Here is a 20979-nt window from a genome sequence, read left to right as displayed (position 1 = left end):
CCTTCCTCTCAGTTGTTTCTTCAAACTGTGTAGCTGAGCCACAAGGTATGCAGGGTTCAATTGAGCATACGAGAGTATGTTTTGAAACCTTTTATTTTTTTAAAGATTTACAATCTGCATGCAATTTCCTGGCTTATGTGATTCATAGGCCCTTATAGTTCATTCTTGGAAAATGCTGTAGCTCCTTTGGAGTTTCACTGCATTGATTAGATCATGCTTACATGCAGAATAAGAGTGTATTTTAAAAAGGAATGTTAAGGAAACTTAACATTAATGTAAATGTGTTTCTGTGGGGAGTTTGTTTCTTTGTCGGGTTTGGGTTTTTTGTGTTCTTTGGGATCTTTGTTTTGGTTTGTTTCTTTGTTTTAATTTAAACTGGGATTTTTTTTCCTACTCTTTTCCTCTTGTTTATGTTTTGAAATGCAAAAAAAAAGGCGGGAATTGATTAGCTAATACAGTATTAGCTGATACAATTCATGCAAACTCCTGATAGATGCAGAAGAAGAAATTAATTTAGCCATATTTTTTATAAATTTACATACAATTCTGGTAACATTTCACAAGAACATCTTTTAATTGATCTCTTAAAAAGATCTTTCAAATATCTCTTAAGTACTTTTTCTAATAATGTTCTGATTTATTAGAGTTATATTTTATAGATGGAGATTTGTAATTTTAGTGGCTTATCTAGCTACTGGTTATCTGCTGCTTGGTTTCATGTGACTTTCCCAGCTAAAAAACTCTTAAACCCTTTATCGAGCACTCTTGCAATACAAGTAGATATTTGCATGGGACACTTCCAAGTCTTGATTTTTGTTTCTGTTGTGAATGGGGTATTTGTAGAATACTACGTTTATTATTTTTATAAATAGTGAAGAACATTCCAGCAGCAATGCATAATAAATTTCTATTTATGCAGAACTACTTTTGCTTTTCTGTAGTCTATACTGTTCAGGGTGTTCAGTGCTTTCACAGGTGTTTGAATAGTGGTAGATTAGTTTTTCCTGGCTGAATTCCATGTCAAGAGTAAATTTCTGTACACATAGTTTAGCTCCCTTGTGTTAGTCTGTTACATGAAGAAAAATAGACCTTGGAGAGGTTACTTCAAAGGTCAGGGAATTTCTGTACTTGTAGCTAATGACAATGTATTAAATAAGATTGAGTTGTGATGTGATATTTTTGGGTTTTAATTAACTTGTGTTCCTGTGAATATAGCTAATGGCAAAGATATTAGATCATATTAAATGTCGATGTGTTGTGTTATCTGTTCGGGTTTCAACCTTTTCATTTGCTTGTATTAATTGTTGCTGTACAGGGCCTTAACACAACAGTCAAGTGTTTCCTAAAGTTTCTATTATAAAATACGTCACCTGCAGTTTATACTTTCATGGGAAGAATTTAGAAGAGAGGCTCAAAACTACTTTGAGGAAAAGTTATTTTACAAAAATATCTTAATTTCTGCCTTTTAATTTGGCTTATTAGTCTACTGTATTAAACCATTAGGGCACATTTTGAGGGTATATAACCATTGTAAATATTTATAGACTGTTGCATCTAAATGAATCCATAATGGAGCTTTACATATTGTTTTTGCACTGAGTAAACAGAAGGAGTTACACAGGTGTTACCTATCCAAGACCTTGAAAGGCAGAAATGGCTGGGTTGAACTTCTGGCACTCATTACCATATGTCAGCTTGAACCCTGTTCAGTTATCACAAACAAAACTGAACTTGAGTGACAATGAGGAGAAGCAGGAAAACAAGAATATAACACTTTTAAAAGAACACAACGCTACCTTAATGTTGGTATTTTGTAGCAAAGAAAATATTTGAGGAGTTGACTTGCCTTCTTAATGCTTATCAAATTCTAGAGCTTTCAGAATATCAAATACTTACCCAAGCTTCCACAAATGCCTGCTGTTTGCCAGTCTCAGGTGATACTCTGCTCCTAAATTTGGACACTGCAGTATAGTGCAGCACACCTCACAGTGTCATAGCTGTCCAAGGATGACTCGCTTGAGAATGGCCTAGGTTGGAGAAGGTCTAGTCCTGTGTCCAACAATGGCCAAAAGCAAGAGCAAAGATTAAAGGAACAGCCCACTTATGGTAATACTTTACCAGAATACTCTCCAGCATCCAGTAACTTAGAGATTTGGGAATTCTTGAGGTAAAGATGATGTCTGCTATCAGAATAGTTTTGCATGAATTCATCTTTTCTGCCATTCAACAGACTTTTAGCACTGTAGCATGCAGTGGCAAAACAGATTTCCCAAATAAGCTTTTCTTTCTTCTGCCTTTTCTCAGTCTGTGACTTCAGAATTGCAAGCCTACAAGGTGAATGATACTCCAGAGACTCCTTACTGCAATACATATTAAAGCATAGTTCCTGTGTTCAGACTCTTTCAGTGCTGCCTTTTATTCAGTATCTAGAGTTTATAACAGAAATGTTGCATACCTCACCTTCCATAGTGAGGGCTTAGGCCAGAGGCTGACTGAGGTGGCTGAGGCAGAGAAGAGCCATTCCCTGTAGAGACCTAGAGGAGGAAGGAGTGGAGTGTTGCGTTGGGATATTGTGGAGTTGATAAAGATTCAGATGAAGAAGGGGCAAGAACAGAACCTTTAAATACTTCGTTTGCAAGTTGAACTTATATTTTAATTGTAATTACATAGATTGTTTTATGTTTAAAGAAACAGGAGTTTTGGAAACTGGATTAATATAAGTTGAGGTTTTAGTTTGAGATAGGCACTTCTACTCTATAATTCCTGTTGTAGGTAACTTTTTGGAGCAAGTCACTGTTAAACTTGCTTGGTTAAATGATAAAGATAGCTATATTCTTTCTGAATTTCCTTCTTTGGAGAATTTTAGAATTTGGGGGTAAAATATATAAAGTAGCTGGGATCCCAATGTCTGTGAATTCTGCTTAAGCAGTTCCAATTGGTAATTTAAGATTAGGATCACATGTGTAGTGGCCCATTCAACAAACTTGAAGAGCTTTATGTTAAACCTTAGTAGCCAGATATAATAATTTTATATAATAGCAAAGCTTCTCTAAAAGACCCATTGGGCATTTTTTGGTCCCAGCAATTACTGAATATGGAAACGGGGCATTAGCCAGCTGAGAATGTACTTGTTCATTTTTTACAACAGAAAACATTCCTGAGAAGAATGTTTGCTGGATTTCTTACATACAGCAGAGAATCTATTCAAGTTCTACTGCACTGTAACTTTTGTGCAGTGTTTTAAGTCATTTGAAAGAAAACAGAATGGTATAAAAATAAAACCGAAAGGTCTGTTGTACAACATCTGTATCTCCCCAGTTGTTTGTGACATTTTTTTTGTTTTTTTTCCTTAATGCTCAGTAAAAGGCTATTTGTAGCCATACTTCCGTTAGAGTTGAGATATCAAACTAAAGTGGCAAATATGTTTGATCAAATATGAGTGATCACAAAACTATGTGTGCAAATGATAAGGAAAATGAAGGGCCTCACACTCTGTAAAAAATAAAGGCTTTGGTAACCAGGTAGTACGAACACTTATTTGCATTGTTACAGTGCATTAATCTATTCTATTAGAGTAGTGAACTGAAAGTTTGAAAATTAAGTAGACTAATCAAAACACATCTCAAATGAAACATATCTCTGATCTTATTTTTTTTGCCTGTTTTTTCCTTCTTCCCTTTCTCCCCCACCTTGCAGTCCTTAGATGACCTCTCAAATGTCCCTTCTGATGAGACAGTTCAGCTCCATGCATACATCTCAGATACCGGTAAGTGAATCTGTTACGATGTCTGCTTACTTGTTTTCCACAGGCCCTTGAAATCCTCGTCCTCTCATTTTTTTTGACCTCATAAAACATTTGAATTCATATTTTCCATTAAGTCCTTGTAAGGGGAATCTTTGCAGTATTTGTGCTGTAGGTGATAGACTATATATTTGTACTTAAAAAGTGATTTAATTTTTTCTTGTTTATAGTAGTAATATTATTTATTACTACTTCTATCTCCGGAGAATCATTCATTAAACTTAATGTTGAGTAGCATTTATTTTAGCAATTACCTAAAGAAATTCTTGAAGCCATCTCTTTCTAGTCATGCAATTACAATTCTTGACTGTTTACTTCTCTTACTATAATATTTTTACCCTAATTTTTGTGTTTCTTATTGACATAAATTAAGGAAATTACTTCAGTCTTTATCGTGGTGGCATTTTTAGTTACCTTTTAAAAAATCTCAGATAATATTTGCAAATATTCTAGTTAAATGTGATTGGGTAATTGTGAATTAAACTGAGCTTCAGATATTTTTTTTTGTAGATTTTACTATGCAGTAGGCTTTTAAATATGTGCATTTATATAGTGGACACATGATCCGTGAGCAAGAATTCAGCTACTCAACATATTAATTAAACTGTTATTCCAATCCAGTGTGAGAGCACTGTGCAGTCTAAGTGTCATTGTGTCATTGTAGTCCTCAGAGAAAGGGAAAAATAATGTGAAAGTTAAGAATCACATTTTGTTAAGAATCACTTTTTTTGTTAAAATGGTATGTGATACTCATGTATAGTTATACTTAGAAGTTTTTATGTTTTGACATAAGAAAACGAGGTAAACTTAGAACCACACAAATGGTAAAATTTATAGTCTTGATGGCAGCATGTATTGATAACTATGAGCTTGACTCTGTGAATTCATAATGCTCCCATTGAAACAGGGAACGTGTACAGATTTGTATTGTAAGATAGTATTAAATTGAGTGTAATCTTCCTCTTCACCTCATGCTTGAACAAGAAATACAAGTCCCTGCTTTGGTAGTAGGTGCATCTTGCATCTGTGAGCAGGCTCTTCCTCTACCAGTCACTATCCTTTACTGTGCTTGTGGGGTGTGTACAAGCAAGATTTACCTCCGTGTGTTTCAGGACTCACATTGTCTTGTGTTGCAAAATAAATACTTATTAAGAGACTATGACATAAGGGGCAGCAGGACAACTTCTTTCCTTTTCTGCCATTCCTGTCCTGAAGCAGTTCTCCTAAAGGTGCAGCTTGGCAGTGCCCCTGAGATGGGGTCTGGTGGCTGCACGGCAAAGTGGTCAATGTGAATGTAGATGAGAGGGCTTGGGCAGCATCTGTGGGGCTGGGGTTTCCTGGCTCCATTCTCTGGGCACTCTTGGCACCATCCTGACTGCCTGCTCCTTCCTCTTGGGGTTCAGCACTCGATATTCTTATTCTAGAGGGTAGATGTCAAAGAGATGATGATGCTCTGTGCCCACTGTGCACCTTTCTGGTGTATAATTTTGGCATTATCAGCAGCTATCAGTATCCTGTAGGTGCACCCTGGCTGCTTAGACATGAGCATTATTCTTCAGAGGGGTCAAGACTGGAAGCACCACAGAGGATGAAACTGATGATTTGTCAGGAAAAGTATGTTTTTTGGAGCATGGCTGCCTTGAAAAATTCACAGGCCTTGATTAAAAAGTATTTTCACCTAGCCACAGGAATATTGTGAGTACTGGATGTTGGTTCAATACTTAGAGATACAACATGTTTCCAATTTAAAACATGCATTGTAAACAATATTGGTTCTAGGTTATTCTCTAGACTAAATGAAAAGTTTTGAATCAAATTATAGTGGGAAAATTCTGTAATAGAGGAACGTCCAAGAGGACTTAAATATTTAATGAAGATCAAAAAGATGCTTGCGTCTATTTCAGACAGCTGTCTGTATTCTTTTCATATATAAATTGACTTTTCCATAAAATGTGTAGGCACAGAGAATGTATAATATATATATATATATATATATATACAGATACATGTCTCTATGTGTAGTTTCTGTTGAATAAAATAGTGTGGTGAGTGTTTTTTATCTTAGAGTTAATAACAAACTGCTGATGCTAATAACAACACTGAAGGCTTGCAGCTTGCTATAATTGTCTTATAGATTTTTTTGATGGGCAGACTTTTGCAATATGATTAGAATGCTTTGCAGACTGGAATTTGTTCTGGTTTCCACAGTTGGCTTTCATCCCCATCTTGAGTTCTTTAGGCTCAAATATTTTTTAAAAGATCTATTCATTATTTTAAAGTTGAAATTTTTTTCTGTTTGTTTGGTTTGCATGTCATTGAAATTTATCTAACTTTAAAGCTGCTTAATCTCTGTTTAAGTTTACATAATAAGTTTTTTGAGAGTGTCACTTATACAGTATTTTGGATAAAAGGATAGCTTACTCTTCTTCTTGCATGTCCATTTTTGTCTTTCAAGTCTGTCATTCCAGACATTTCTTCACTTCACGTTTGTGTCCTTTCGTCTTCCTTCTTTCTGTTTGTTCCTTTTTTATTTTTGTTTTTAAAACTACTAGTCTATGCTGACTCTGACCCATATGCTGTGGCAGGAGTGTGTAATGATCATGGCAAGACATATGCCCTGTATGCCATCACAGTCCATCGGCGAAATGCAAACAGTGAAGAGATGTGGAAGACGTATCGACGCTACAGTGACTTCCATGACTTTCACATGAGGATCACTGAGCAGGTAATCAGTCTCATAATAATCTTTATAGGTGTATGTTTCTACAGTTTAATAACCAGTGACTATATGATTGCTCTATCAAAAGGAAATGGAACTTAGAAAGTTTCCTCCCACCACCTTCCTGCTTAATTTTACATTAAAATGTTTGTATGGAAGTTGTATTGGTCTCAAAGAGTTATGTATTAAAGACTAAGAAATAAAAAAAAAAAACTAAAAAAAAAGTAGGAAATCAAAACTGAGTTTGGGAAATAGGTATTTAGGTTTTAAGTTAAGAATTGGTGGGGTCCCAAAAGGGATAGCTGCTAAACAATCTGCCTTTTACTGCTATACTTGTATTCTTAGGCTTTTAACCCTCCTAAAATGAAAAAAGGAAGAATATAGAGTTGTAATTTACCAAGTGGTACAAAGTAGAACCTGCTGATATGAAAAAATTATGAAAATATAGTGCTTTTAAAAGAAGGCTGAAGTACTTTTAAACCAAGCCTTTGGAGAAGTCAGATTTGACTAAAGAGGCATAGACAACAAATTCTCTGCAGGTAGGTTAGCATTTAAAAGTCACAGCAGTAATAAAAATAGGGAAGGCTTTATTGAAAAAGCAAACACATTGAATGTTTGGATTAATTATAAGCAAAGTCCAGCTTTCCTTTGAATCTGTGATGGTCTTAGAGTGCTGTCAATAAATTTGAAATACCAACCTTTGCACTCATTCAAACTGATTTTTCTTTTAAATGAATTAACTGTTTTGAAGAATCCTGGATCTTACAGGGAGTTAATGTTCTGCTGATATGGGGCAGTCATTTAAAACTATTTAAACATTTAAAACTGCAAATGACTAGAAAGAAATGGCAAAACCAAAAATGTTCAAAATATGAAGGCTCAACATTTGTTGTTCCTAAATCTGATTTCTTTGAATTTCCAGAGAATAGAAACATTATCCTAGAACACTAAGATTTCAAAAAGTAAACAAATTCCTGTGATTCTGTGTAGCAAAACTTCCAAGAGTTTTGCTTTGTCTTGACAATAAATAGACATCCTTACTGTCGTGCTTGTCTGAGACATTTTTATTGACATGTTAAGGGTAAGGGTTAGAATCATTGATTTAATAGGAAGGGGGGGAATTGTTTATTTTTTTCAGGGAAAACAGATAGTTGATCCAAAATGGAATTGAAGTTAGCTGTGTATAGTATCCATATGAGTTTTTTTCCTAAAGTACTGAATAGATTCACACCAGTGATTTTAGGCAGTCATTTGAAGTAGATACGTGTATTTAAAATAGAGGCTGTTAATTGCTTACCTTGCTTCTGCTTAGATATGTCACCAATTAAAAACTAGACCATATTCTGTTCAGTTATTTTCCCACATGACCTACTTAGAATGGAATCCATCTACGTCCTGAGGACCTCGCTGCCACCGTCCAAGTGTGCTTGGCCCCGGCAGATGAACCTCAGGATTAAAGGGTGGGCTCAGTTCCGCGCACACTGTGTCTCACCTAAAAAATCCAATGCGCAGGCTGGAAGGTGTAAAGACCTTCCCTGGTTCTTCGTTCGCGAAGACTGGCCATTACATTACAAACTTACATTACTATAACCTATATGTAAGCTGGGTGCTGCTATGTCTCCAGGGATGAAAGCTTAATCAGGATAGGAAGGGGAAGAGATTTTAGAGAGATTTACAAGTTCGCTTGATGTAGTCTTGTAACTCTAACTTCAGCCCAAATAGTAATGATAAATCTCGAGCCTAAGCTTTTTGCACACTGTATTAGTCTGTACGTCAAAAGTGAGTATCACATGTGAGTTCAGAAATTAAGTTATGCCCTTGAAAATCTCCTGGGACTTTTCATGCATTTGTTGACCATGTACCTTTCGCTTTGGCTTCTCCAAGGATTCTGAGTGTCAGGCATGATGCAGAAATTTTTTTTTCAGGTGTTATATGGTTGAATAGGTGAATGTAATGGCCTTATATGGCGATTTGAAACCCTTGAAAACAGAACAAAAAAATCTTCTCTTTTTTCTAGTTTGAAAACCTTGCAAATATACTGAAACTTCCTGGCAAAAAAACATTTAACAATATGGACAGAGAATTTTTAGAAAAGAGGAAAAAAGATTTAAATGCTTATTTGCAGGTAAGCTGTTACTTTTTTCGGCTCTGTGCTTAGTTGGAATTATTAAAAAAAAAAAAAAGCTATGTTGTAGGTGGTATACAATCCTTAATAATATATCATAAGAACTTGATATTGTCTAATAAGTTTGCCTTTTCTTTGCTGTTTTGGTTTATTCTCAGCCAGTTCTGTCACAACTTTTCTGAACTAGTGAGGTTCCAGTTGTGTTGGTTTTGAGCTTTACACCACTGACTTTCTTCATTAACACACGTGTTTGTGGTCACTTCCTCTTGTGCTGTTGCATAAGGATTACTCTGGCATAAGGATTTCTGTGGCACCCACTTTGGTGGTGTAGCAAACCACACAGCTCCTTCATTTACATAAAGCCTGTGTCAGCTCAAGCAAAGGAATTCAGTTATCTTACTTCATAGGGACTTCCTGGTCATTTTGCATTAAAGTATGTTGACCAACTCAATGGACACATTAACAATAAATAATGAAGATGAGTAAAATATTGTTAAATGACAGTTTGTTCATAAAGGTGTGTATTTTTCTTTGAGATGCTATAATGAACACAGGGAATTACCGAGAAGCCCATTGCTTCAATCCTGAGAATAGTGTAACATTGGAATAAAATTGAGGAATGAATGAAAAAATGCATTGCAAAATGCGGTGTCTTTGTTTGTGTCTTGTTCATTATTTATTAAAATAACTTTTAAAACTTATTTTACTCAGCTCTTGTTAAATCCTGAAATGATGAAAGCTTCTCCAGCCTTAGCCCATTATGTGTATGACTTCCTGGAGAATAAAGCCTACAGCAAAGGGAAGGGAGATTTTGCTCGGAAGGTAAGAATGTTTTGCATTGTCAAGGAAGCTTTAGAGCATTCCTTCTTGCAATGGTGATATTAAACTGACAAGTTGAACTGATGTTAAACAGCTATATAGCATTTTGAAAGCTGCTTGCAAGTAAGTTGCTTTAATACTTTTGAATGGCAAAATGTCCAAGCACCTGTGGAACCAAAAATTAACATTTTTATAATGAGTAAATTTTTTTTGTATGACAAAGAAATAAAATTTTCAAATTGGACTTAACACCAAGATGGCTCTAAAAGCGTGTTCGTTGCAAGTTGCTTTCTGTCAGACATCTGTGGTTTATTTTTTTTTTGTAGTCTCATTCCTTCTGGTTTCTTCTTTCAGTTCTTTACTCTGTATTTGCTGCTGTTACCATGTTTTCCACTCTTCAACCCTAAAGATATGTGCTCCCCTTCAAAAGCACCTGTTATGTACTTAGGTGTTATAACCATCCAGAGTCATCGGTCAAATTCAGAGCTCGGGGCTGTGCATTCTCTCTGTTAAGCCACCGGAACTCTCTTCAGACAAGTGATTCTTTGTTCAATTGACCAGTTTATGTGCTTTGCCAATTTTGTTCTACCTGTATTCCTTAGATATTTAACAGTGAAACGGTTAAATATTTATCAAGGTTTATGTAATGGCTGAGTAACATGTGATTTCCAGCTTATGAGATTGTTTATAAGCTTAACTTTTTTTAAGGGCATCGCAATAATATTTGTGCCTCTTTTGGACTGAATTTAGAGTATATACTGAAAGAAAAATTGCAACAGTTTCTATGGAACTTTATGTTTTTAATTATACTTGCCATGATACTAAAGCATATTAGCGCAGTGCTGTTTAAAAGAGGCATGTTTCAAAGATGAAGAGTTGAAAGCAGAAGTGAAATGTCTGGAAGCAGAAAGCTTGGAAGGGAGAAATGGTATTGAATGGAGAAGAAAAGGAAAATAAATTCAAGCTAAGAAAAGCCAAGGGATGGGAAGTGGAAATGACTCAGGAAAACATCTGTTGAAAGATGTAAATAGCTACACTAGGGCTGTAAGGAATGAGAACTATAAATGGAAGTGAAGCTAGAACTTTATTCTGCATTCTGTAATGAAGTTAAATAATTTGAGTTTTCTTTTATGTTATTGTTCTCTGGCACGATGTGATACTTCTCATAGTGTATTAATATACTGGTGTCCTCATAGATTATGCAATTCTGGTTAAACATCTTCCCCTTCAGATGGACACATTTGTAAACCCACTGCGTAACTCTATGAGAAACGTATCAAACGCAGTCAAGTCTATCCCTGACAGCCTGGCAGAGGGAATGACTAAAATGTCAGACAACATGGGTAAAATGTCAGAGAGATTGGGACAAGACATAAAGCAATCATTTTTCAAGGTAAGAAAATATTGGTAGTTAATACATACAAGTAAATTAATAGAAGATTCACTATTGACTCACTTAAGCCAATGTTATATACTATAGAGTCAAGTCATTAAATGGAAAACCAATCTGTTTTTTACCTGCACCTTTTTAATAAGGTTCAGCAGTGATTATACTATGGATATGGAGATTGTCTTTGCTATTAAGTAAATTGTTTTAAGATAGCATCTACAGACTGTTACAGTGATCCTTCACTTAATTCAATGCAGCCACTTGAGAAGAACATGAGATTCACTGATTTTCTTATTTTTTTAATGAACCATTCTCATAAAGCTACTTGCCTGCACCTGCTGCTTTCATGAGGAAAAAAACCCAAAAAACAAAACAAACCAAACCACTATGTATTTTGAAACTTAGAATAGGGAGATAGCCTCTTTTCTGCTTACTTCTTGCTGAATTCTGATTTAAATTAAATTTTCTTTCTGTTTTTCCAGCCATCTTTCCTCATCTCTTACATTTCTAAAATATAATAGCTTAGAGGTGGGGAATGCTAGCATGGCATGCCATCTAGAAGTCCTGTGAAAGTAGTAATCTTCATAATATGTTCATCCTCCCTTTGTTTCTCTTGTCTTCCTGTTTCTGTGTGTAGCTGTGAGGTCTGTGGTCAGGGATTGTTCCATTTTGTCTTACCAAAGCAGTTATATGTGGCAGGTGTATAACAGCAACTGAGATGAGTGAGTTAACCATTAAACAATGAAAGGGAATAATAAATCAGTAGCTGGGGGAGGTTGATGGGGCTTTTTTTGTTTTGTTTTTGTTTTTTTCCAATTCTCATGGGATAAAATTACTATCTCCGAACTTTCTCATTGCTGGTAACTTCCCTATTGTGTGACCAACAGTCTATCTGCAGTTATACTCACGGGAAAGTCTGTGGCTAGACGGGACTTAAGATGCATAGGAAATACCAGAAGCAGTATCAGTCTCATATGAGTTTTTAGGTGGGTTTCAGTTGAAGCATTGGACACTTGAGAAATTATGTGTATTGTCTTAAAGAGGTTGATAACTTTGATAGCTATAGGAGAATATCTACAGACTTGATTTTTGGTTTTGGAAGGTGAAAGGACTGCTGTATCTATTGGACTTTTGACCAAAATGTTTTATTTTCATAACCAAATTGCTTATGAAAATTTATCTGATTTATTCATACTCTAAAGTGGTTTTTTCCTTCATAAACATAACCTTTTTTATTATAGGTTCCACCTCTGATCCAGAAAACCTATTCAGATCCTGACCATTGCCGTGTCGCAGCGCCAATTGATGACAACGTGAGTCTGACATTTTTCCTTTCGAAGTTGGTGCCTCTGAAACCAAATGAATGAGTTACTTATTCTGTTTTTAACTGCACTGTTTATTGTTTTCTGACATTATACCAAGCCCTTGCAAACAGTTCTTAAATTTATGAAAGGAAACTTGCATACTTGTAAAACTAACATCTTTGTTAGTGCTGGAATGGTTTGCACAACATGGAATAACTGTGAGAGTGTACATACTACTGCTTCTGTGTTTTGTGGCTGGGGAGTTGGTTTGGGGTTTTTTTTTCCCTCCTCCCTCCAATTTCTGTTTGTTCAAAGATAGTGTGGTACCAGAATGTTAGCATAATTTCAGCTGGCGTTTTATGAATCTGATTTCTGATGGGATCTTTTAAAGAGCATTTGTTTAGTGGATCGAAAGAAGTTTTTGGTATGTTATTGTGGAAGCAACCTTCAGAATGTGTTTCTAAATAATAAACTTTTAGTATATGGACACTTAAAATGAGTAAAGTAGTAATATTAGCAACTTGAAAATGAAGTTTAAGCTCCTGGTGTTATCATAAGCTATTGTATTTTGTTATTGTTTTGATTGAAACATTGATCATATATGTGCAAACAATTGGGAGAAAAACCTTTTATTTCTAAGTAGGACAGAAAAGCCATATGAATATCAGTGATTATATGCAATTTGCTGTGGTCATAAATCTGCACCTGCTCTGCCCTTCATGTTTCGGGTTCTTTGGTCACATCACAGCGTTTCAGTTTGTCTTCCTTACATAACTGCTATGAAGGCTTGGTAGATATATTTTTCCTCAGCTAACACAGTCTTGAGCTCTTCTGGATTTTCTTTTTCTGCATTATTTTTCACTAAATAATACTGTACCCACAAGTTTGTACTTACAACTGGAATTAGCCATCTTTGATACTCCTGGAACTTTTGTTTTACTCAAGCAAAACAAAAAACTATAATTCAAGTATATGGGCAGCTTCTCTGTAAGTATTTAATTGATCTTCTGATTAGAAGCTCCAGTTCTTGACAGTTTTTAAGTTAACATCTCAAGTGTTACTTAAAGGCAGATTTCAGATATTTTAAAACCTTTCAGCTGTCAACTTCTCTTCTAAGATGCGTTGCTCACAACTTCCAGTCACTAAGTTAGACAAAAATATGGCAATTGGAATGGAATTTTACATGGAGAAGCAGTACTGTAAAAGTGAGCTATGGATCTGTACAATCTCCAGCTGGGTTATGAACCCACTGTCTGTGCTCCGTGTGTAGTCCACCAAAATAATAATACTAACATGTTTTTTGTAAACTAGTCTGTGTAATGTCATCTATTAAATAATAAAATTATGATACTTTTCTTAATCTCCAAGCGTCAAAGCACTTGATAGCTATGCAGGTTAGAACAATACCTAAATAAAAAGCAGTTCATTGTAATGAAATTTCATTGTTTTTAGCATCCATAAGAAAATGATGCCACAGAAAAGAAAAGCTCTTTCCAGAGTTTTTGTGTTAGGCAGTTGGAAGCATGGCAACCAAAGGAAGAGATTAGGCACCAGCTCTCTGTCTAGGACATGTATTAATTTTACTCAACTTTTTTGATAACTGTTGACTTTTGAAATAACTATTTCTTCTTATTTTAAAAATTCAATGTATCTAAATTTATCTTTAATTTTCAATCTTTCTTTGCTATTAATGGGGTTACATATGATTTAGGGAAGATTTCATATTACAGTAAAATACAGAGCAAAGTGTTTCTGTCATTGTTGTGCTTATACTGAGGCATTTGACTTGTCATGTAGCTACTAAAATTGTAGCTTTCTTGAACTGAAATAAAAGTTTATTGGCTTTTTTTTTTCTTGGTGTTCAGGTGGATGACAATATTCCACTGAGAGTAATGCTCCTTCTTATGGATGAAGTCTTTGATTTAAAGGAAAGAAATCAGTGGTTAAGAAGAAATATAAAAAATCTGCTTCAGCAACTTATTAGAGCAACATATGGTGACACAATTAATAGGTACTGCTTTTCTTATATTGAACAGTTGTGTGAGTGAAGCTATGTAGTCTGTGTCTATAAATTCTTCTTGGTATTACTAAATTATTGTGATTTAAATCTTCATGCATTCCCCTTTGAAGAGGATCAATAAACCAAGTACAAATGTGGTGCATAATGGAGATAAACACAAAACAGTGCTGAAAGACAAATTCTAGTAACTCTTAAATGCTGGAGAACTTACAAAAGAGCTTTCGCGTACCAACAAGAATTCAAATTTCTGTGACCATCACTTAATACTGGTGCTTTTTGCCCCGTGTTTTACACTGCACTTTTTGTTGATATATTATTTATTACTTTTGGCACTATTTCTGCTTACATCTCTTTCATACTACAAATTATACACTGGCTCTATCAAATTATACTGAGTTGCTATGTCAAGTTTCTGCTCTCACACTTTAAAAGATGCAAGGGGGCAAGGAAAAGGGCTGTTATGGGGTCTGTTCTGCCCCCTCCATTTGCTCTGTAATCCACATGTACCCTCATTCATGCAAATGCAAATCCAGTTAATAATGCTAAATAAGTAATGTTTCTTGCCTTCAGCTTAGAGATATGCAGTTTCCAGGATTGCCCTTCTAATAATTTGTTTCTGAAATGTAAACAAAAATACAGGAAAAAAAAATTCTAGATGCTGATTTAGCACTGCATTGTCACTTTGGATATAGTGCCATGAATCAAAAACTGAATTTCTAGCTGGTGAGAAGGAGTTTCCTATTACTTTTTATCACGACATTCCTAGCTTTGTCATTACTTCTTACCCTTCACAAGTATATTTGTGACATTTTCATCATCACTGTTAAACGTACGTACTTGTGGTACCAGTAGGGATGTAACCACGTAATACAATGGAACTTGGTCTTTCTCAAAAAATCCCTCTTGGACAGATGACAACTACCTTGAAACCTCTGCTTCCAAGAAAATCCTGCCCTGTTGAATGAGACTGAATATTTTTTGCTGTTTGCAGATTCTAGATTAAGTAGCAGAGTTTGTGCAGAGCATGCTGCTTCTTTATTGGGGAGATGGCTGCAGTACTGTTTTGATTCTGCATTTGGAGTCATTCTAGATACTCATGGCTCCATCTGCTTCAGCAGTCATACCTTGTCTTGGCAAGTTCTTGGGATTTAATGGCATTCTGCAGCAAAATTGTGGGTTTTTTATGTCTTAGAAAACTAAATTCAAATTGTGGTTAGGGAAACAATCCCAGGATTATGGTGGTATACTGATGCTTATATCATTTCTATAAGCATCCTAGATTTGGATATAGAACTGTTTGTGTATGTGCTGATGAATGAAGGTCTGATGAACGATCAGTCTATATGTCCTGTTAAGGGTTATGAGGTAACTGCGTAGATAAGTATTGTATTTTGAGATTTTGAATAGGTCCTTTGCTTACAGAAGCAGAACTTGGAGTGCTCCATGAAGAGGAGTGCTCTACAAGCAAACCAGTTATCTAATGCTGATGGGAGATGCAACATCATTTTTTCCAGCCAGCTTCATCATCATACGCTTACTGAAAAAGAGAAAAGCTTCACCTTTAGAGAGTGATCAGTGAGCTTAGATTTTTATCTTGAGAATCACTGTTTGCCTTACGTATCTTAGAACCATAATTCAATAACTTATGGAATTGGGAAAAGTTGAAATTATAGTTTGTCTGTCCTAGAGTGCTCTTTAAAGTGCTTCATATGTATGTTCTCTGTTCTAAAAATTAAATGAGGGTCTTTGTTCCTTTGATTTTAGAAAAATAGTTGATCATGTTGATTGGATGACATCTCCTGAGCAAGTAGCAGATGCAGTGAAACGCTTCAGGTATGTTTTTTGTCGCAGATATTAAATGTGAAGTGCTTGCCAATTGATGTCTAAACTATTATCACTCCAGAGAAGACCAATTGGATCATACAAATCATACACTGCTTTTTGCCTGTGTTAAATGAGAGAAAGTAATTGTCACATGAAGAAGAGTGTTTTTAAGTTTTCTCCTCTACCTTAAAAATTTGTTAACCAGTTTAGAAGAGTTAGAATATGGGTATACTTAGGAATTCCATCATTCATCCCTACTGGATATAGTGTCTTGTTTACATTGATGAAGGCATGTACATGCCTGGCTTTTAAAGGCAAACAAATAGTACTAAAAGAACCCTAGTTCTAAGATAATACAAAAGTATACGGTAGCTACTAATAGGTTGAGTGTGTTGTACTACTTGCTTTTTATTTCTTCTTCACTTTTTCTTGTATTTATTTTATGAGATTGCTTTGAGGGATTTGAAAGAGCCTTTCACTTGATAAAATGTTAATGTATTTTGACAGATTTGCTTTTGTTACAGAGATGCTTTTTGGCCCAACGGCATTTTAGCTGAGACTGTTCCACGGAGGGACAAAGCTATTAGAATGAGAACAAGAGTGGCAGGGAAGACCAAATTACTGGAAATAATGCCAGGTAAGTGAGTCTGGGATTGAAGCCTAATAATCCTTACCATATGTTGTTACTGAAATTAATGTCAATATTCTTCTTGATTGTTTTAAGTATCAAGAAGAAATAGCAAACATATGAACTGTATTTAAATCAAAAGATTTCTAATTATTAAAGCATTGGACGTTTTCACGTGTACTGTGAATTTGCAACTGTAATTCTCTTAAAGGCAACCTAGTATTCAGCTCCACTAGAGGATTTAAGTTTAAGTGTGTGAAATATATTCCAGTACAGTATGATTTCTTGTAAACTAATGTGGTTTTCATGTATATAGGGTAAAAGTGAAGTAATTTTCAGAAATCCTTTCTGCTGTAAGAGAACTTTTAGTTTAACCATGATGTGTAAAATAGAGGCACTGTGATTTCAGACTTCAGGTTACAAAGTTTTAAAGACTTAACATTCAGTTTAAGTTTGTTAATATGGAGAATTTAGTTTAAACTTCTGGCTAACTACTATTTTTGTAGATGAACTGAAGCACATCATAGGCGCTGAGACTACACGGAAAGGCATTCTTCGGGTCTTTGAAATGTTCCAGCATAGTCAACTGAATAAGAGAATGGTGTACGTCTTTCTGGAGAGATTCCTAGAAACCTTATTTCCACAAAATAAGTTCCCTGAGCTCTTCAACAAACTGCATTCACGGTCAAAGCAGATGCAGAGATATAAGCAGAGACTACACTCTACTCAAGCGCCTTCCTTACAGAAAAGGTGACACTTCAAACCTATTAAGCTGGTGTATGTTTGTCCAGGACTAATTACTTGGGCATATTCTCTGGGGCTTCAAACTCACATGCTGTCATTTCTGCACCAGTCTTCTAGTGTCACATATTAGATTATTAATGCATCTGTAAGACCTGTGGATCTTCTCATCTTCACTTGTAATTCAACCACTACCAGAAGGGTTTGTGTGTCTTAAACGATTTGGTGCGTCTTCATGCAACATTGAGAAGAGAACTGGCCCAATAGACAAGAATGCTGATCCCTTCCGTTCCTGAGTCAATGTTTTGCCAGCAATGATAAGTGCCAGACTGCTCAAGTAAAGCACAACTATGGTGATACAATTGAAGAAAAGGGTGTTTTGGCACTGGGAGATAGTGCAATGTGTGAGTCAGGTGGAAATGTTCTACATTAAGACTGTTGAGGCTCTGTAGGGCTATTTTAACATTCCTGTAAAGGCTGAGCTAACAGGAAAAGCAGTCTCTGGAATAGTAGGTTCATAGGAGAAGGGAGAAATAGCTATAGCCCCATCATAGAAGTACATTTATTAAAAAAAGGTTGAGGTAATGTGACTTTTATGCCACATTTATGTCACCTTTTATGTTTTGAAAATTAAACTAACATTATGTCTAGTGGGGGTTTTAGTAAAGGCAGAGGTGCAGTAGAAACAAACCCTTTATTCTGAGTATTCTGTAGCTTTAAGAGCCATATGCTGCTCTTACAGCACCTGGCATACATTTTGCATGTAACTTCAGTGGAGAAGGAGCATCATATTTATGTTCAATTGGTCTATATGAACATATGTCAAGGTGATAGTTGTAGAAGGAAGGGGGTTTATGTTTCAAAGAGGATGGATGTTGTGTTAGAAGCTGAGGAAATTGCACTAAGACACAGTTTACACACAACTCCCCATTAAAATCTGGAACATTTTTGGGATGTAAAAGACTGCCCTACTTAATTGGAAGATTCCTTGCCTTTTAGTGTGTAAGCCTCATATGGAAAAATGTTAGAATTAGTTGGTTCCTCACAGGTAAAAGATTTCATTTGTCATATGCAAACACTTGGAAACTTCTGAACGCATATCAGTGTATATATGAAAATAAAAAGGAGATAAAACTACAATATTTTTTTAAATAATTTTTTTATTTTTTGCATAGTGTAAAATTTTAATACAAATTTGACATCAAGGCCCCACATCCATCTGTTTAGTTTCAGTGAAGAAGTTCTGTCCCATTAAAAGTACAGTAACAACAAATCTTGTTTGGCCACAGCATATCTCAGTTTGTGTTTTCTTTTTTGTAGTCCCCAGCTGTTTGAGCATCACTATCTTGAGTGAATAGAAAGTAATCTTATAGAGTCCCTTTTATTCCTGAATGCTGAACACAGGGTAAGATACAGATATGGATCAGGGATCCCAAGGATCCTTGTAGTAATTTGTGTCTTAATGGGAACAAATGGTCCTTTTATGCGAGAGAGGAACATAGACCTTTTATGAAAGCATTCTAAGAGAAGATAGAAGGCTCTCGAAGGACCTAGTTAAATTGACTGAAGCCTCTATATAGATCATTTTTTCTCATGGACTCTATTAATAAAATGTAGCCTTTTATCATACTACTTAATGATGATCATATTGTACTGTTAACATTCTCATACAGTATGCATGGGCTCAAGTGCACTTGTTTTTTTCTTTATTGCAGAACTAAATGCTGTAAATTAAATCCCTTTCTTTTGTAATCCTTAGGAAGACAACTTCGTAAATATGTAAGAACCCCTCTCCCTTCCTCTCTGCAGATTCTGTAAAAGTGTGACGGTTAAATGCTTTTGAATTTAACAAAATCCTTGAGTTCTGTGTGAAGTAATCAACATAGCCAGCTCCTATTGTTTACATGCCTATATCTTCCTCTGATGTCAGGGTGCTCAAGCATAACTGATATCTGACTGATGACAGATCGTTCAGCAGTCGTTCTTGGTGATACAGTAAATAGCTCATTAATCCTACCAAATCTAATTTATGTATTTTAAGTCACTGATTTGTTATTCAGTATGAAAGTGGGAAGTTCAAATACTGTTTTGTCAAATCTATGGAACCTTTTATCTATCTGTAGGTACCATGAAAACTTTCAAGAGGATAGTGATAACATACAAATTTGGGATTTTTTTTTTTAAATCATCTGGTACATTTCTGTACAAAAATAATATCTTTAGGAGTGTGAACTGAACATAATACACCGTGCTTATTATTTGTTTTACCTAATGAATTTATTACATACATATACCTATACACACATTTATACACGCATGTGTGCATATGTATATATGTATTGAAGTTTAGTCTTCTGTATTTAATTACAGAATATGGCTTCCTAATTCAGTGGTGCCTGTTGGCTGGCAAGAACCATGAATACTGGCAAGAAATGAATACTTTCTGTTAAAATGAGTTTGTATTTATCTTTATTTAAATGGTTTTCCTGTCGATGATTTAAAAAAACCTACCCTGTCAACCCATGCAGCCTATTATCCTAGAAAGTTTCCAAAACTGAATGTTAATATACAGCACTTAAGTGTCTGGATGTGTCTTCTGGCCTTTGGGTGCTGTGACTGGCCGCTGAAAATTGTGCCATTGTCAACAAATGCACTTGTTTTTTAGCCTTAATTATTTTTAAGAGAAAATGAGCAATTGAATTTCTCCTTTGGTTCATCCTCAAGCTTGTGCTGCTGGTGTTTGCTAGAACTAAACAGTAAATTTTAAATTCTACCCCAATGTGTACCAAAATAAAACTATATGAATTCCACAATCTAAATTTTAATTTTGTGCAATATTTTCATTTCATGCATGTGTATTTGAATAGCTGTAAAATAAACAAATTTTTAATGTTCTGAAGTCTAGGTTAAAAATGTCTTCTCAGCTGAACAATTTTTGCATTCTATTGTTGCGTTAGTTTATTTAAGGACTTGTTTTAAAAGTCTTATTTGTTACTCTTTTGTTAATTCCTTTGTTCTCAATGATCTTTGGTCACCTGAGCAAAGCTCATATATTACAAGGGAAGAATCTGAAGAACACATCTCATGAGTAGAGCTGTTATAAATTACTTGTGCATATCATTGTACAGTAAGTGTCAGCTGTGTGCCTAATTGTTTTATTGATGCTTTTCCCCTCCCTTCCCCTCCTCTCGTTTCTGTAACAAAGAATGAACATGAAACAGGCTGCCATGGTCACTTCTACTGAATGGCAGAGGACTCTGAATTTTTTTTGGAGTTTGCATTTATGTTCTGTCCAATAGAAAGCTAAAAAATTACACTAATAAAGTATTAACAGGATTGTTATGAGTCTTTGTTTATTTTTAAAATAACTTTCTCACTAACAGGTACAAATATTTTGCAAGTCTGGAGAAAAATCACTGAGGATAAAACTATTGCTATTTAAATAAAGATGTGATTCCTTGATTTATTTCTTTTTTTTTTAACATTTTGTAAACTGGTTTTACTTTTAATAAATTAATCTCTACATTCATTTTTGACCAGTGTTTGCAGAGGACTTACACAGAAACAGTGGGATTGTGTGATGTAGTGGGTTTTTTACTCTATCTTT

The 20979-nt window shown here is 35.2% G+C and overlaps 1 protein-coding gene across 2 annotated transcripts in view; it reads left to right on the top strand.

The window, feature by feature from the left end:
- The window catches only part of SNX13 (sorting nexin 13), a 65158-nt gene extending 44450 nt beyond the window's left edge, over window positions 1–20708 (top strand). The window contains exons 17-26 of one of the 2 annotated variants that reach the window (XM_027877921.1): window positions 3697–3766; window positions 6388–6527; window positions 8539–8646; window positions 9358–9468; window positions 10697–10858; window positions 12097–12168; window positions 14025–14170; window positions 15944–16012; window positions 16528–16640; window positions 17138–20708. In XM_027877921.1, coding sequence (XP_027733722.1) covers window positions 3697–3766; window positions 6388–6527; window positions 8539–8646; window positions 9358–9468; window positions 10697–10858; window positions 12097–12168; window positions 14025–14170; window positions 15944–16012; window positions 16528–16640; window positions 17138–17385 — 1239 coding nt within the window. In that variant the 3' untranslated portion in view covers window positions 17386–20708. Of the gene's footprint in view, window positions 1–3696; window positions 3767–6354; window positions 6528–8538; window positions 8647–9357; window positions 9469–10696; window positions 10859–12096; window positions 12169–14024; window positions 14171–15943; window positions 16013–16527; window positions 16641–17137 lie in introns of both variants that reach the window. The other variant, XM_027877920.1, reaches the window with a different exon arrangement.
- The last annotated feature ends 271 nt before the right edge of the window (window positions 20709–20979 follow it).

Source organism: Empidonax traillii, unplaced genomic scaffold, assembly GCF_003031625.1.
Source record: "Empidonax traillii isolate 1590-97213 ecotype Southwest subspecies unplaced genomic scaffold, ASM303162v1 scaffold35:size4298261, whole genome shotgun sequence".
NCBI lineage: Eukaryota > Metazoa > Chordata > Aves > Passeriformes > Tyrannidae > Empidonax > Empidonax traillii.
The sequence above is the reverse complement of the archived record's forward strand: the minus strand, read 5'-3'. Positions and strand labels throughout refer to the sequence as shown.